Source organism: Falco biarmicus, chromosome 11 (genome assembly GCF_023638135.1).
Source record: "Falco biarmicus isolate bFalBia1 chromosome 11, bFalBia1.pri, whole genome shotgun sequence".
NCBI lineage: Eukaryota > Metazoa > Chordata > Aves > Falconiformes > Falconidae > Falco > Falco biarmicus.
Window position 1 is genome coordinate 31,091,933 of NC_079298.1, and position 17,948 is coordinate 31,109,880.

The 17,948-nt window shown below is 43.1% G+C and overlaps 1 protein-coding gene across 6 annotated transcripts in view; it reads left to right on the forward strand.

The window, feature by feature from the left end:
• ACBD6 (acyl-CoA binding domain containing 6) overlaps positions 1-17,948 on the forward strand; it is an 87,731-nt gene that overhangs the window by 35,865 nt on the left and 33,918 nt on the right. For 5 of the 6 annotated variants that reach the window (XM_056355985.1, XM_056355986.1, XM_056355988.1 and 2 more), the window contains exons 5-6: positions 1,657-1,762; positions 8,569-8,658. In XM_056355985.1, coding sequence (XP_056211960.1) covers positions 1,657-1,762; positions 8,569-8,658 — 196 coding nt within the window. The remainder of the gene's footprint in view (positions 1-1,656; positions 1,763-8,568; positions 8,659-17,948) is intronic. The other variant, XM_056355987.1, reaches the window with a different exon arrangement.

Sequence of the window (17,948 nt, forward strand, 5' to 3'; positions counted from 1 at the left end):
TAAGCTAAGGTGATTGAAAACTGAGGATGTTGTGAGAGCCAGCTACTTTGTGTTTAACTCCTGCAAAGCTGCCAAGTCCCATAATAATGCTGATGGATTCATTTGAACCACCATTTTCATCTGGAAACTAGAGAGGGTAGTATGTGGGTTTACTTCCAGAAAACTAATGACCTCTCTACTTCTTCCTAGCAACACAGTTCTATCAGTGTATCTATACCTAAAGTTATTATTGTAAAACTGCCTCATGCTAGTATGGCATAGCCGCTTTTCCATAGAAAAATTGGCTGTGTAAGAAACTTTCCACTGGCATACCAGCACGGATGGTAGGAGAGTTGTACTTTCTCAGCAGTACAGGTGTCAGTAACTTCCCACCATTAGATAGGTGAGTGCAGATTTATACAGCAAGATAAATATGTCTTGGTTCTGCTCTGTCTGTTTGCTAAAGATTCCTACCACCTGCTTTTTTAACTGCCACAAAGCACTGTAGCTCCAGTCACTCATACAAAGCTCTTTTGTAATGTTTTAAGAATCTGTGAAAGGTCTTAACTTTGTTAGAGATTCTGTTTGGTTGGCTGCTGAGAACAGAAGTTTCACTGTAGAGCTTTTAGCTCTAGAAGAAGCTATGGGTGTAACTCAAGCACCTGTGATACCACAACCTGATCTTTCTGGCCCCAAGCAGACCTAAGCGAGCGCACACCGGTGTCCTGGCACGTGCTGGTCCCCCTGCTTACACCAGCCTGCTGCTCTCAGCGGCAATCATGGTCAAGCTTTGTCTTAACACTGTCAACGCAAAGAGGAGGAGTGCAGTTGGGTCACTTGCAGGCTGGTGAATAAAAACCAAGCCCTGTGGTCAGGCAAACACCAAAGATGTCATAAATCCCTGGACAATTAGTTACCGAAGAGTACCCGATAATAGCAGGCACCTGTTTTAAAGCCACCAAAAGAAAGTATTTGCCCACTTCTCACCCCTTCAGACACAGAATATGAAGTTGTAGAGCTTGTCCTTTAGAGAGGCCAAGAGTATGACTGGGTTAAAGAGCAGAACAGAGTGGAAAAAAGACCTAGAAGAGGCTAATAAATATGCTTATCTGGATGCAGGTTCTAGCTCCAGAAATCCTTAAACCACAGAATTTCTGACACTGGGAGGATCCAGCTGGGGACAGATTTGCTTTGCATGTGTCCCTGTTTCTTCTGCTTTTTTTCTCCAAGCTACTGTTAGTGGCCACTGTCTGAGTTGGATGGCATCAGAAGGGTCTTTGGTCTGACCCAGGGTGGCTGTTACAAGTCTGTATAGTAGGGAGAAGAGCAGCTTTAGCCTTTTATCTTCTGTAGGATTGCAGTGATTTATACCAGGACTTGAATATGGGATTTGCTGGCTAGTTTTAAGGACTTCTTGTGCCAATTCACAGGAATAAGCTGACTTTTGTGCTGGCTTAATACTGTGAAAAATAACCTTTGTTTTCTAGGAACCAGGATCTTCTGTCTCTTTAACTTGGGGGGGGGGGGGGGAAATACTATTCTGTGTGTGCAATACTAAGTGTTTCAGTCCAATGGTAGTATTGGAATGTCCGTAGCAAAGTTAGAGCATATGATGTGCATGTGGCCTTTGTATTGTTCAGTAACACAGCGCTGCTTTTGCTTTTGTTTCCTGAATAGGGAAGAGGACAAGAACATTTTTGATTACTGCAGAGAAAACAACATTGACTATGTAACCAAAGCCATTCAATCAAAAAAAGTGGATGTGAACGTCACAGATGAGGAGGTATGGACAAAAAGATAAAGACCATCAATCTGCTAACTGTTTTGTGTATTAATTCAGCACCACTCCTTTTCAAAGTTGCCTGGTTAGGATTGTTATAACAAGGAACCACAACAGTTGAACAAACACTTGGTCGTTGAGACAATCTGTTTGAAAACAGCTTTCCCCTGGATTTCTAGTAGCGTGGATGTACTAATAGTTGTGCTGTAGCATATCATAAACTTACTTTCTATGTTATTTTCAGCAATATCAACAGCCACATGCAGAATAAGATGCAAATACTTCCCTTTGCCCACCTTGTACACTAAATGTGGTCAAACAGAAGTATAAAGTGAAGGAAATGGCTTTTTTGACCCAGGAACTCTGTTCATGGGTGAAGTAGGACTTCTGTCATTCCATCAGCTTGTCGTCATTCCCAGGTGGAGGGAAAATGAGTGAACACTGCCTTTCCAGCTTCACAAAAACAGTGACGTTATCCAGTCGTTCTCTGCTCATCAAACTCAAAACACCATAGGGAGATAATGCAGCCATTGCTAGAAACATCAAGAAAAATGTAAGTGTCTAGTATTGTGAATTGGCTTGATCCTTTTCTTGGTAAAAGTAAACGGCTGGTGTGGGCAGTTTCCTGTTGATCCTTCAGGAAATCCAGCAATACCAGCTTTATTGCCTTGGTTTCGATGCTTGCATGCTGCCACCTAGCCCTGCTCATGGTCCATCGTATCTACAGCTACTTTTGCCCGCTGCTTTTCAGCACATTGTGTTTTGGTGAACAGATGAAGTGCTTACACATTCATAGACTGAGACGCCACAAATTCAGTTGGGTTCTCCTGTAGCTCTAAGCAGATTTCTGCCCTCTGAGCCATGACAGCCCCGGCTGGGGCTCTGAATGCTGATGGCAGGGCCTTTTATTATTAATCAGGAATTCATGTGAATTAATTTTCATAAGAGAGGAGGGAGGGTGTTCATGATCAGAGTTGGAATTTCACATCATAAATTCAATGAACTGAAACTGTCATGTGCCAGTGCCATTACTGAGCTCCATCCCTCCTTCTGCCGATCACAGGTTACGAAAGTAAATGTCCAGGGCAGTCCCACAGAATACAGCTGGAGTCCTTTCATTAATAAAAGCTCATTTTGGAGATCACACACTTGCAATAAGTGTATAATAGCATCACGTTAGCACTGCTTCATTTCCACTGGCAAGATGCTCTTTGGTAGCAGTGTTCAGCTCATACCTTCCTTTGTGTTCAGGCAACAAATGTGCTTGGTTTTAGCCAAAGAAATTTTGGTTGTTTTTTTTTAAAAAAAACACAACAAAAACCAAACCAAAATATTTGGTGAAAGATGGCTGAAATATTCTTGTACTCTAACAACTTAAATACTTAGAGTTGGATCTGAAAACTGCCAGGCGACATTCTCTTTGGGAGTTATCTGTGAGTCTCTGGTGTAGGAGGAGACTTGTTTCTGAACTAACGGATATTAGCACTTGACTGTTGGCTGGGCATGGAATTGCTTCAGCACACATAGGAGCGTTTTGAAAACCCTGCCTACCTGTGAAGCGTTCATGGGAAGATTCCCACTGGTGCAAAATTCCACCATAGATGAAAGTCTGACAGCCTCGGTGATTCTGGCTTGCCCCAGCAACTGCTCAAACAGGGAAGTAAGAACCTTTTTCTAAAAAGCATACCAAAAAGAAAAATCTGAAAGAAACACTTATTTCATGTTACATTAAGGAGCTGAAACCATTACCAATGTTGTTTGGTATCCAAATGTGTGCTTCACAGTCTGGAGGGTAGCTTATTTTCCAGTATCATGCAGGTTGGTTGATATTTCAGAACCCATTTTAGACTAGACATAACCCAGACCGAGCCTTTGGCAGAATGAAGTGTATGCAAGCATAATCTTGTATTTTTTATTAACTGTTCTAGTGTTACCATATAAATACATCCTGCCAACTCCAGAAGATGCCTCTGCTAGCCCTCTGGACATAACTCACGCTGTCAATCCTTTGATTTAAATGCATATAAATTTAAAATGGCAGCAGTGATGTGTACGAAGAGTTAACTTGTTATGAAACAAAATCTACTGAAGCACCAAATAGTCTCATGCTAAACTGCAAAGACTAGGCTCAGGCTTTCCTTGTACAGTAAAGACTTGACTAAGGTTGTAAGGTGCTTAGATTTTATTTCTCTGTGATACATTAGTACTGCAACTGTATCCCTGCATTTTGTGCAAACCTGAAATACGTTAGCAAAAGGAGAAAAGGAAAATGAAAATGTAAAATGGGGACAAGCCAACTTCCTCAAAGCAAAAGGATTTCAGAAAAGGCAATAAAGTCTCAGGGGTTGAGATAGGTGCACTAGGCAGCTTTCATAGCCTAAGTGTCTTTTCCCTGCAAGAAATAAAGATTGTTGTGTACAGCATTCAAGCCAGCGTACCTGCTAACAGTTTGGATATAATAAACTTCAATTTAGAATTAAACAAAGAATCTAATGGCAGTAATCATGTACAAGTTTCCATTTACTGTGTCTAAATTGCCCAGAGTTCAACAGAATAGCTTGCATTCACTTAGAAGAAGTAGCCCAGACTAAAACAACCCGTTTCTCTTACATATGACAGCAGGACTAATGAAATAAAAAATGGACTGTGGCTGTGAAGTCACCACAGGCATGTCCTCGTAGTGTGGGTTGCTTGCTGCCTTTTTGAGAATGGTGTGTCTTCAACTTTTAACAAACTAGAAGCTGCTGAAAGGCATAGATGAGTTGCTTTGGTAATTTGTGCCAGGGGCTGTGGAGGTTGTAGATAGATAATATTTTTTTTAATTGCTGGAGAAATCCCAGTAAACAAACATGTTACCTGTGTGCAGTAGTTAAGCCCTTGCCAAAACTTTAATGAAAGGCATCTGAAATAATGCTCGCTTAGCCCCCGATCCTCGTGCTTTTGAGACAGGAAGTGCCAAATTGGTGCCAGCTTGCCAAGAAAAGGCCGGGGGGGGGGGGGGGGGGCGCGGAATGGGATTGAAGAAGTATCATGTTCTCCTGATTTACAGGCTTACTCCCACTAGAAGAACTTCCCCAAATGTTTCAGAGCTCTGAAAGCGATTGGCTTCCACATCAAATCTGAAGTTTACCTGTATAATTGCAACAATGGCCCTTCCGTTCACTGTTTTTGCTATCACAGGGGGATGCAACCAGTCTATATATCTCTCTTCTTAATTACTGGTAATAAAACACTTGCCACAAGTTAGAGTGGCTTTCATTACTCTACAGCCATTACAGCTGCAAGCATCATGCCTAGAAGTATAGCTTAATATTGTAGCACATCCATTCAGTTTGGCTTTGTTCTCCTCTTTCTCTGCACTGGCTAATTGATGTGAAAATCATTCCCATCCGTTTGTCTGCTGAGACTCGGCATATCTGAGACAAATCCCTGTCCTGTGCTTTGTTTGTGAACACCCTGTGACTTGGAGCTGAGCAAAATTGATGTGCTGTTGGCTTGAGAAACCGCTGCAGAAGCTGGCCAAGCTGGCAGTGGTTATCCAGGCAAAGCACAGAAGATTTAAGAGGCAGGGTTAGTGCACTGGGGCTATTTTTATGCTTTTTTTTATTAAATACTTCAAAGGTGGGGGAAAATGCATCCTCTCAAGTAACTTCTGTGACTGCAGTTGTGTTTGAATTGCACGGAGGGATTACCTTGATGTTTGGTTGCATTTAGTCATACCTCACTACTGCAGTGCTTTCCTATGTGCAATTATTCGTGTTGCTTCGACTCTCTTACTGCTTAATGAAATAGTCATATGGGAAGTGTTTTGGGAAAGCTCAGTCTGTGGCTCTTAGATTTCTGCTATGTTATTATTTAACCACATAAACACATGTTACGTATGCTGATATAAAACAGCAACTGTGCAGAGTAAAGAGTTTTTCAACACACATAGGTGATACCCATGCTATACAAAGAGTTGGGTTGTACCTTCAGTGTAAGTTTGTCTTATTGTTGAGGTTTGTTTTAAGGAAGACATGGGACACAAGTGGACTTTGTAGTTGTATAGCTGCTTAAGTACCTTAGGTAGAACTCCCGAGTGATTTAATTTGGCTGATACTATGCAAACAGTAGTGAATATTATCTTGGTTTAAATACAAGTTCCTTAGGAATGCTTTTTGTTACGTAGTAAGTAGGCTGAAATTCTTCTGCAGATATTTTTGCTTCCACATGAAATTGTGTGCTCTTGCGCAGAAGATCTCCGAAGTCCCTTACACCCTGTGTTTAGGGTGTAGCACGCTGCAAGGATGCAGACATTTCTTGCATGGAATGTGTCAGCTTTTTAATAGTGAACAATTACAATACAGAGCCATTTAAGACACTATTTAGAAAATATTGTATCCATTTAGAATTGCAGAGAAAATATATAGGTAAGCAGAGTGTAATTACCCAAAGTGGAATTGGCCCAAGAGTTGAAATCCATACTCCTGCAAATAGCACGAGGAGATTTTTAATGACTATAGATGATCACGCTTCACTTTCTTGTCTTGTTCAAAAGGCAACTTTTGCAGCAGAACCAGCCTTCCAGTGTCAGGGGACAAGACCGACTGCACCGTGGTGCAGTACCCCCTGAGCTGACAAAACTGGCAGCACCATCTCTCCCAAACTGTTGGTTTTCCATCGTTGGTCTCAGCCAAGTTCAGCACCAACAAGACGAGATTCTGCTTGTCCAGAGACAAACGCAAACCAACATATTTTAGCTACTAAGCTGTAATGTGCATTTTGATATAAAGGATAGAAGTACCTTTATATGGTTGTGTAATTGCGCAATAATTACAATTGTGTAATGACAGTGTTATTCCTCTACACATATATAAAGGAAACTGAAATCATCTATTGAAGCATTTATTTCTGTTGTGCATATTGCAAATAGCGCTTCTTTCTTTTGAAATAAACCTGTGTGGCGCAAAAAAAGTTGGTATTTATCCAACCAGAATCCTGTCTTAAGTAATTACCAGTCCAGAGATGAGTTAAGGATGCTAAAGATGAATTAAAGATCTTTCCACGTTTACCAATTGTTTTAAATTGTACCTCTTTCCTCCTTTTAGACTTTGATAGTGGTGTTGAGTGCAAGAACATTTAATTAATTAATTAAGTGCCCCATGGATGTCATCAGTGCTTCCATGTAAAGTAATTTTCAGAAAATTCATTCTAATTCAAGGTTAATTAGTGAAACATTAAAATTATGTGTTACAAAAATTAATTACTTGCTGGGTCAAAAAGTGTGTTAAAAAGCTTAATGCCTTGTGTCTGACATTGCATTTTCTGACTGAAAATCATGTTCTGCCTCTGCTGCCCTGCCCAAGAACATCCCCCAGAAGCAGCGTGAGCTTCCGTTGCAGGTATCTTCTGCCCCTCCTGCTGCTTTGGCACCGGGGTCAGGAAATTTGGCTCACAGTTCCCATTAGCAGATAAATGAGTTGCTCACCTCGTTCCCCACTGCTCTGTTGAGAGATTTATAACCAGGCGGGGGCTAGTTTAACTGATTTTATCTGTGAAGGTCTGTGGTTGTTTTCTGTAGCATACTGGAAAACGCAGGTCAGCCTGACAGTGTCCCAGCTGGGGGGTGGTTTCCTGGTTGTCTGCAGGGTGATTTCCAAGGAATCCCCTGCAAACATCCACATGCCATCCTAAATCAGGAGAGACTGATAGTAACAGTCTAATTTACTAAGGTACATGGTAAAGGAGAAAACCTTCTATCTCAAACTGCTTTGAGCAGCTTTTCTCTTTGGAGCTGCCAATACATAAAATCTGCAGTTTGTAGCAAATGCGTTAGAACTGCGTGTTCAAACTGTTAGTGCTTTGAATGCGTGTTTGCATTAGAAGAGGATTAGCACTCCAGCCTCAGCACAGGGCTGTACCAGTCTATGAAACCGTACCCCAGCTCTGCTGTGATGTCCTGTTGCAAAAACAAGCATTACCTTTCACAGGCTTGGCTGTTTCAGCCCAGAACCAGGGCAGCCGGCACCCATGAACCCAACCCCAAAAGCTTGGCTCCACTACTTCCGAGGCCAGCTGGGGTTTCAGATGTGCATGTCAGCCCTCAGAGGGGTCCTTTGCTACTTCCCATGTCCTTCACAGCAGGAAGAGCTGAACTTCCACTGCATCCCTTCCCATGGCGGCAGGGAAGTGCAGTGAGACTTCAGGTGTGCAGAGACTTAGAGAAAGGGGATGGGAAGAAAACTGCAGAAATTTGGGAGGGACTGGAGGCATGGCTGCAGCAGCCTGTGTTGTAGAGCTGAGAGGGGGGCTGGTCGTGGGCGATGCCTGCCCAGGCACCCAGTTTTAATCTTAAATCACAGCGGAGGCAGGGCCTGTGGGTTGAGCATTTTGGACCTGCCAGAGGAATGAGCTTTCAGGGACTTGGCATCCCAGTGACTTCGGGTAAGATTTTTCAATGCTGCCTTGCTTGGAAGGTGTTGCTCCCAGAAAAGTCAGAAGTGTCAAAATCCTAAATCTGTATAGGAGAACAAATCATGCCATGGCTCCTGCTTGTCGTGCTTTGCTGGTTTTGCCCTCTAAATTTTTTGCTGGCTTGTGGGTTTGATGCTAAATTTATGAAAAATCAAATTGTGTGTCAGTTTTAACATTTCTAGCATTATTTTAAGTCCAAATCAGGAGCAATAGTATGTTACAAACATTATTGTAGGGGGTTTTTTTAAAGTTTGTGTTAATTTTGTTATTGATACTCAATACTTAACAGCAGGGCTGTGATTCTCTGTGCTTTGGGGTTTTTGCTGGCTGTGTTAATTTTCTCCTGGATGTTGCAGGGCCGGGCTCTGCTCCACTGGGCGTGTGACAGAGGACACAAGGAGCTGGTTTCAGTACTGTTACAGCATGCTGCTGATGTTAACAGCCAGGTAAGAAAGGAATAAAAGCCTGAATTTGATTGATGTGTTACGGAGCCTCCTGCCCGAATGTTTCGTGTGAAACTGAATTCCTCTAAAACTCCATAGTGAGTTCTCTCGGGGCTCTTAGCACAGAGAAGAACATCCAAAAAGGTAACCTGGGAAAAATAGCAGAATTTGGTTGCGTGAAATACGTAGTCTTAAGGGATGTTTTCCAATTCTTGCTGAAACTTCTTCCTGCAGTAAAGTTTTTTGATCAGCTGGCTGTGGCTTCCAGTGTGACTCGTGGCACTGACGGCAAGAGGAATTCCCTGCGTACAAGGTGTTTGGTAGCTTCCTATAGAAAGTGCATTCTCCAGTGTAATTGTTGTAGCACTACAGTCTCAGCAGAACTCTGTGGACTAATGGAAAGAGAATCCCACTTTGCCTAGCAGAACAGCATCTGATAAATGCCTCTTTTCAGCAGAGCACACCGCAGGGGTAGGTGATGTTTCAGGTCACAGCGTGGTGGCCATGTGACAGCTGTAGTTGGGTCTCGGTGCTGACTGACGGCAAAGTCAAACAGCTGACACCATTTCCATCCCCACATACCTACCTCACCCCCTTGGGGGTCACCATTTCTAGCACAATTCGACTTAACATAAAGCAGCAGCTTTTGAGCCACTGCAGTTTGTAGCCCGTGTGTCTGAGCTTAATTAGCAGCAGTTTTAGGGTACCGTAGTAGACCAGGCTGTGAACTGTGCTGCTTCAGCAAACGCTTTGCAAGTGGTTCATTCCAGCCAGCCAGCTTGAGTCTGCCTGCGCCTGTGAGTCAATGCTCCTAGTTTTGTCAGCTTGTTGTAATTAAGGGCTGACCTGTGTAAATGTGATCGTGTTCAGAAATAATTGTTCAACATATTTCTGTCAAATTATGATTGACTGCTTTTTAGCAGTGTGGCATTTACTGGCTTTGCTCTTCTGCCCAGTCTGGCCATAGATACACCTCTGCTGACAAATTTGCTAACTCTTACCAGTGAGATCTTAAGCAGCGTTGTGATAAATGCTTCAGGAATTTGTAAGAGGTGGCCCTTAAGCACGGTTGCAATCTGATGGCTGATCAGCAGACCGGTGGTGTTCACAGGCTACAAATAGCGGTGTTGGTATTTACACACACATGAAATTGTCATTAAAAAGTCTTTCTTGCCCTTGTCTGGGCAGAATTGCTAGTGGGATGAGTATTAGGAAGCAGGGCTCTGCAGTAGCTGGTGAGAGATGTATCCTCGTGCTTAGAACTCGGGAATTTCAGTTGTAATGGATTTTATAGGATTTTTTTTCTTACTTGGAAGAGGAGCAGTGGAGCCAGTACAAATGGGAGGCTTTGCATGCCCCACTGTCAAACTAGAGCATCGCCTTTCAGTCAGAGCTAGTGGGCAAATGTGTTGGGTATGTAGGGGAACAGCTTTGCATTGAAATCGGGCAGGAGTTGGATCAGGCACGCGCCCATCCCCTTCAGCCTGGCAGCCTGGGAGACGGTTCTGTCTGGGATGCTGTACCACCGCAGCAGTCTGAAAAATCACTTCCCTTTGATGCTCGTCTCATTTCTTCAGAGGTAAAGTCTGACTCTTGGAAGAAAAGGCTGAAGGGAGAGTCATCTTATTTTTTCCCTGAGCATTAATTTTCTGTTAAATTCTTCTCTCTTTTTCTTTTTGATGTATTGCACATTCTCTAACCAGATTATTTTTGGCTGGTAACAAAAGGTTAATAATAGCCATAAAAAGAAGATCAATCTTTGATATTATTTTTTTCCCCCCACCAAGGTAATAAAGGAGAATTTTTTTATAAAGGTCTCTGTTCGCACGTAGGTGTATGCCCAGAGAAAGCAGACACATTTTTATTCTCAGCCATATATAAATTGCAATAACATTTCAAGACTTTGTGACCTAATGTTTATTTCTCTTTTTTTTATTTTGACCTTTACCCTGTAAGAATTCATATCCAAAGCAAGAGCAGGAAGAATTTTAAGAGCAAGTAGAAGAAAACGGGAGAGGAAGAAACTCTGGCTTCCTAACAGGCCACAAACCCCACAGTGCTCAGGTCTTCGGGTGGTTTTCTGTCTTGTTCAATTTTGCAGCAGTACGTACATGCAGGCAGCATAAGAGATAAAGAATAAATTAGGGATTACAAGGGTTATGAGCAGGTAGGGAAGGAGAGAAATACAGACCAGTGTGTTTTTTTTTTTTTAATTGCCTGTGGTTTAGTATGCTTCTAAAAAGTTAGTCAAACAGCACGACACATTTATGCTCTCTTCCATTACCTTTTTAATAAATGCTCTTCCCTCTTGGCTCTCTTGGAGTACGCAAAAGGATTTAGCTGCCCTAAGCAGATGGTGACAGTGGTGCTTTGCTGGGTGACCTGAAGCAAGTCATACCAGTTCACTGTGCCTAGAGATGTGTCTTAGTCACTTTTTGCTGCCTTATTTTAGTTATCTTTGTAGTACCTATTGTCAAAGTACTTGCGGTCTCTAGATCAAGAGGGTCCTGCAGGAGTCAACTTACTGCTCTTCGCTGATTAACAGCTTGGAAGCTGGAGAAGTTGCCTGGCTCTGCTCGTTCCTGTAGCATGCTCGAAAACGCTTTAATTCTGGGAATAACCAGCCCTCCTGCACCGCAGCTGTCCAGCGCCTGTGCTTTTTGTTTTAACAGTGGCACTGCAGTTTCAAAAGGGTGGTTCGCTAGCGTCACTGAAAAGCTGCAGCCACGGAGTTCTCTGATTGTTCGTAATTGGCTCTAATAGCACGTTTAAAGGTGGTAAGCGATTGCCATGGGCAAGAGGATACAGAAAGGCAACAGGCTCCTCTGCTTTGTTGCAAAGGGGCGTTTGGGTAATTGAATTACCTAAATCTTCAGAGCCAGAGGCCATTTCAAAGTGGGTGGTGGTATGGTATTTTGGAGCTCTGCTGAAAATACCCAGAGCTTGGCGTTCAGTCTGAGAACAGCCTCCTTCCACTAGAACTGTTTGCCTAAAATGTAGACTTTTAATTCAGCGTTGAAGTGAAAGGAAGGGGAGTATATTCATAACTTAAGAGTTATGAAGGAGCTTGGCAATGTGATTGTAGTATGCGTTTCTAGCTCAAAAATATATGAAGACACGAATGAGATTTCCTTGCAGAGGATGAGCAAGAGGAAAACCTTTTTCCCGTACAGGGAGAGTTTTTCCTTGCAGTATTTTCTCTTGACCAGGAGGTTTTCTGGGGCCAGGGAAGGCACTGTGTGCAAGCCGTGCAGAATTACACCCCGGCTGTGCTGTGGCATCCTTGGCGTTCCCTGTGCCAGAAGCAGCAAGCTGGCCTGGTCAGAGACTTTTCTTTGTCCTCAGTTGTATCTGGTGGTGCAGTGCCAGTGTGGAGGAGGCGGCAGAACTCGGCTTCACTCCTGGATGTGTGACACTGCTCAACCAGCTTTCAGAGGATCTCCTTCAGTGTATTTAGGGGGAAGATCGGCTGTGCATTGCTTCAGTGCTGTTTGGTGGAAGAGTGCTCTTGGGACAGGGTCTAGGTCTGGTCGCCTCCTCCTGCGAGAGCAAGGTGGCTTGAAAAGGAGGATTCTGTGCTCTGGTGCAAAGGCCCCATGTGATTGCTCACCCTATGCAGGGAGCATTGCAGGTGTACAAATTACTAGTGCTGTTTTAAGAAAGATGAAGGGCATCGTGGTGTAGTAATTGTCCAATGAGAGATGGACAAATACCATCTCTCATTTGTAACACCAAAACAGTAGACCGTAGACTGTCCTCCTGGACCTGCTGTGGCTGCACTTTGTTCCATTTGTAGGCATTCTTTACTCCAAAATAATAATCTGTATTGTGTTCAGGGTGTGCCCTTGGGAATGCCTGGGGAGCTCTCCTGGAGTCGTTGCTGCAGATCACTTTACTTTGAAAAAGCTTTTCAAGCCTATCTGGCCATGTCAACAAGTCTTAAAATAAATATTGTTAGTTGTAAGTGGAACTGTATCACTTGACACACAGGATAATCAAGGGCTGTGTACATATCTACATGGTAGAGCAGCTGAGTTAAAATTGTATCTAAATATTATTTTATGATTTTCAAACTACATCATTGTGCAGTTCTGTTAATCAACTTATCAGTGTAATGGTAATAATTGCTGTGTGCTAAAATTGTACTATAATTATGACTACAGAGATGAAAAAAAAGCTATAACTGATCTTCAGTTTTTATTTGCTGACCTTCCACTTTCCTAGTAAAGGTGCAGATCACCATACTGAGACTTTAAACCGCTTGGCAGCAAGTTCTTGGTGGTCACTCATGGACCCTCAGGGGTTTGAGAAGGAAACTTGAGAACCAAAGCTGAAAATCATCGGGTTAGGAAATCTGTTGCTAGTATGTGTGGATTTTATTTTATTCATTCATATACACCAGTAATTTCAGCGAAAAGCATCTAGTGTCTGTGCTGTCTGCAGAGAGTTTGTTGCTCTTTGATGCCAACGTTTTATCTGTGTCTTGTGCCAGTTCACACAAGGCTGCACCGCTGTCTGAAGTCGTGCTTGTTAGCTTGTGATTTTGAGTTAGCTGGATTTTTATTTATTTTTTTTTTTTTAATAAGACATCTAGAGCATCAGGAGGAGTGTGGTTGTCTCTCCAGCTTGTCTTTTTTCCCAGTCCCCTGCCACGCACTTGTAGCAGACAGCCGCTTCCCTGCTCTGTATTTGCATGCTAACCCATTTGTGAGTCAGAGGGCTTCTGGAAACCGGGATGTGGAGTAGCCATCCCCTTGTAATACCTTCACTCACATCCTCATTGGAGACAAAAAAAAAAAAAAAAAAGAAAAAAATCTTTTCAAATGAAGACAATACAAACATAATAAATGGCAGGGAGGGTTCATCTCCCTCATGACTCAATCCTTCTCAAACAACATTATTATTGACTGGCCTATTGGTTGCCAAAAAGGAAAATCAATTGTACTAGAAGTAGTTGCTGGGCCACAGATCATGGTACTAACCCAGCAGAGACAGGTTGATTTTTATCAACTATCCAAAGACTAATTTCCACCATTAGCTAAAAATGAAGTAGAAATTATGGATATGTCGAAGATTGCTAAGATTGATGGTCTGTTGGTTTTGTTTTATTTGTATGTTCTTTTCTGTTTTTCTGTCTGACTCTAAAAGGATTGTGTCTGTACAGGATAAAAAGAACTAAGGAAAAGTCAGGCCTGCTTGCCTGCCTGGTTTTTTTTTCTTTTCAGTGTTGTTCATTTGGAGTTCACAGCAAGAATACAAACTGCTTCAGTCTCTGTATGGACCTCGTGTTGCAGGCGTTGCATAGACATTTAAAAATGAAGCTGATCTCTGCAAGCATGCCTCCTGCATCAAATATAGGTCATGCCCTCATTTTTCTGTATCTGTAAGGAGATACTGAGGAAATCAGTGTGGGCATCTTGACCATTCTGACTGAGCACCAAAGGCCACAGGCTGTAACCACAGAACTTTGCCCCTCCCCAGTGAATGTGTATGTGTGTGTGTGTGTCCATGCAGCCCACCACCTTTACTGCAAACTGATGGGTGCAAACACCCTTGTAAGTAGTATGCCAGCTGCCAAAGTACTCTGCTGCTACGGCCATTCTCTAAACCTGGCTAAGATTAAAAAGGAAAATGTCTGAGCCTTGTGCCCTTGTAGTTAATGTCCCTAATATAAATTTCCCCCTAAATATACTAAAAGCCTGGCTCATAAAGCCAGGAGGGACCCTGTCCTGGATCTGATGATTGCTGCAGAGGGTTTGGCGTAGTTACGCTCACAGCAAGCAAAGCAGGTACTGCTGAATTGACCATTGCTGCGGTAGAAAGGCACAGTGGCAAACGGATGAAGACACAGAACAAAGATGAAAATCAAAGCAATGAGAGCAGAATTATTAACTACAATAGTTTCACTTTTTCCTTACATACGCACGCGCACCCTGGCCAATCCCTGTCTCAATATTTCTGAACTCAGCTTTGCCAGGCAGATCTCAGAAGACTCTGCAGGCTCGTACCCCTTCAGTCTTGACATTGTTGCCAATGGGTGTGAAAGCCATTAGCCAAAAGAAAGGAGAGATCTGCTTAGTGACAGAGGGTAGCTTTCTACATTAAAGCATTGACATGGTGCCAGTCACGCAGTTATTAGAAGTGGCACAGCTCCATGTCTCTCCTGCGGGTCTCTCTGTAGAATGTAGATTGGCAGCAGGTTGAATGTTAAATGGTCACCACTCAGCAGATGCTGATTTCACCTACTGGGAGAAAAGTCCCTTTCAGCAGAAACATTTGCAAAATATTTGCAGCTGTAAATATATGCTGGGAGATGCAGAGATTTATCCCAGGTTTGCTCTTCAGCATCCAAAGACACCTCAAGCCTCATCAACACAAACTGTAGGTTGTACAGATGATGAGATGTTTCCTTCTGCTTGTGCAGGCTGGGCATTTTTGCATTGTTTCTTCCCATCTTCCAGCTTGACATGTACAGTCTTTGTTTCTCCTGCTCCCTGTAGACATATGAATCATTGCTTCATTGCTGGTGCAGCAAAGCGGTTGGCACCCTTGCTCAGGCAGTACGCGTGCAGCATTGCCTGCAAAGCAGGCTCACCAGCTGAGGAAGCAACTGCAGGCTTCTGTGGCATTCCAGCCATGATTTCAGGGTCCGCACGGTCCTTTCAACGACTGCATGCAAAACCACCGTTTGAAAAGTGAAATCCAAAAGCTGGTCCTGAAAAAAATAGCAGTGGTTTCTGTTGCTTTAACCTCAAAATCTAAAGCTGCTTTCAAGGTAATCAAAATGCAGGGTTTAAAGCCGGGACCGAGGACAGCAGCACATTTTAGTGTGTTGCTGTGAGATTGTGTGGCTTGCGGGCTTCGCCTTGTATTGAGGGTTGTCTTGTGCAGAGCAAGGCACTTTCGTGGCCAGTGCTGGTGCAGGAGGAATGCGGTCTGGCAGTAGCACATCATTTTAGCTCAGGGAGCGTGACCACCCTCTGCATCAGGGAGCCTAGTGCTTGTTTCCATACCCGACCAGCACAGCTATTTTGTGGCATGGTGGCTGCAATCTCTGGCGATGCTCACAGTAGACAGAGGCCAGGAGCACTGAGCTTTGAGGTCGGTGCAGGTGGCACTGTGGCGTGTTGTGTGTTCTGCTGCAGAGGAGAAACAGCTATCTTATTCTCTACTGTCTTTGTAGAGGCAAGAAAAGAGGTTTACCTTGAATGCCTCCCTGGGAGGAGGACCTGGGATGGTCCCATGCCCCTTTGTCTCTTGGTCTGGGGGTCATCTTTGAAATAAGCATGTGTTAAAACACCTGTAATTTGTGAAGTCATTGTTGGAAATGCTTTAGCCCCTCATTAAGGTATTTGGTTAACTGCGCAAACAGGATACCACTGGTAGCCAAGCTGGTTTTTCAGGTGAACGCATCACCATAGGAATGGTCTCTAATCACCATAGGAATGGTCTCTAGCCTTGCTTCATTTCCTATAGCCTTGGCGTCGCCTCTCCCTGCCAGGGGAACCACCTTTGCCAAGCAATCAGCTACTCTTTGTTCGGGAGAGATGGTTCGTAGAACATCTTTTTTTGCATTCAGCCTCTTGGAAGAGCTTTCCCTGTTTTGAAAGAGTTAAATTCTGCCACTCACTTTATCCCTGAGGACTTTCCAATATGAGAAAGTCTGGTTTTACTTTCCAAATAGAATTTTGCATTCATTTGTTGTCAGCAGGTGTCTCTCCCAGTTTGCTCTGAAAAACTAAACAAACCCACACACAACAAAACACCACAAAAAAACCAGTTCTTACTAGCATCATTGGGACATCTGGAATTTGCAAGCTTTGGTGCAAAGTACTTTTGTTAGTTTTCCTAAATAAGACTGTTCTAACACTTCAGATGTCGGGGGAATAACTCTTTATGCTTATTTTGTTTAGATTTTAAATAAGATTTTTGATGACCATAGGTATTTCTTGGCTCCGTGGATTGTAAGTGGCAAAACAGCACTCAAACTGGCAAAGCTAATTTAGGAGGTTCCTGTCTCTCGTTTTGCACATCTTACTTCTGCATTCATGAGAACAGCTGTCAGTGCAGGAGTCTTTCTGGTGTAGTATTGTGTCTCCAGTGGCAGGGAAGAGTGAATGCTTAGGGGACGGAGTAGGGTAAGCATGCAGTGATAATTTCATATATTTTCCCAGAGTCTGTGGCTTGGAGGCTTCCTGAGCCATTGGTATTATCTTTGCGCTCCTGGATTTTTCTTTGATAAATTTCTCTCATCCCTCTTTGGATTCCCAGCCTTTTATGCCAGTGGGAGTTCTGTAGTTTAACTGTGCATTTGCTTTGCACTTGCCACAATAATTTCATACGAGAGCCCATCGTTCTTGTGTAATGAGAAACAGTAATTGTTCCCCCAGTTACCTCCTCTGTCCTGCTTTTGACTTTATTGGCCTCCTTGATTCCCCTTGATCACTCCTTTTTCAGACTAAGGAGTTTAATCTATTTAATCGTACCCCATTTGGAAGCTGCTCAGTAACTTTGCTCCTTGTCATTCTTTGAATCATTTCTAGTTCTTCCTTATTTCCTTTCAGATGAAGGGAGTAGCCCTTCTTTCAGTGCCCAAGCTGTAAGTGCAGTAAGAGGTTTAATGAAGCAATATAATGACGTTTTCTTATTTCCTCTTCCTTTTTTTTTTTTTTATGTTTTCATGTTGCTTGCCTTTTACTAACTACTGTTGAATACTGAGCCGGTGTATAATAGAGCTGTCTATAATAACTCATGATCTGTTTCCACAGAGGTAATAGTTAGTTCAGAGGCCATCACTGTGGATTTAGACTAAAGATTGTTTTTCCAAATGTGCATTACCTGGTGTGTATTAGCACTGAATTTCATCTGCAGGTTTTTTACCCTGTCACTCTGAGATCCTTTTGTAGCATTTTATAGTCAGCTTTTGGTTTAACCGGCTTGGATGCTTCACTCTCACCCTGGTTCCCTTGTTCGTTTGTGTGGGTTGAACAACCCAAGCCCTTGCATAGATCCCTCAGAGACTCCAGCAATCACCAGCAGTTGTGCAAGCTGGTGGTTCAATCTTTACTTTTGTAATCAGTTATCAAGCAATGCAAAGACCTTCCCTCTTGCTCTATGACAGTATCATTTAATAACCTTTGATGAGAGGATGTATCAGAAGGCTTTTGGAAATCCATGTGAGCAGGCATCCCTGCTGGTGGGAGCGATAGGAGGTCTCACCAGTGCTTTCCTGTATAGGGAGACAGAGGCTGATGCCGTCTCCCTCAGCCTTCTGCAGAGAGACTGCTCAGTTA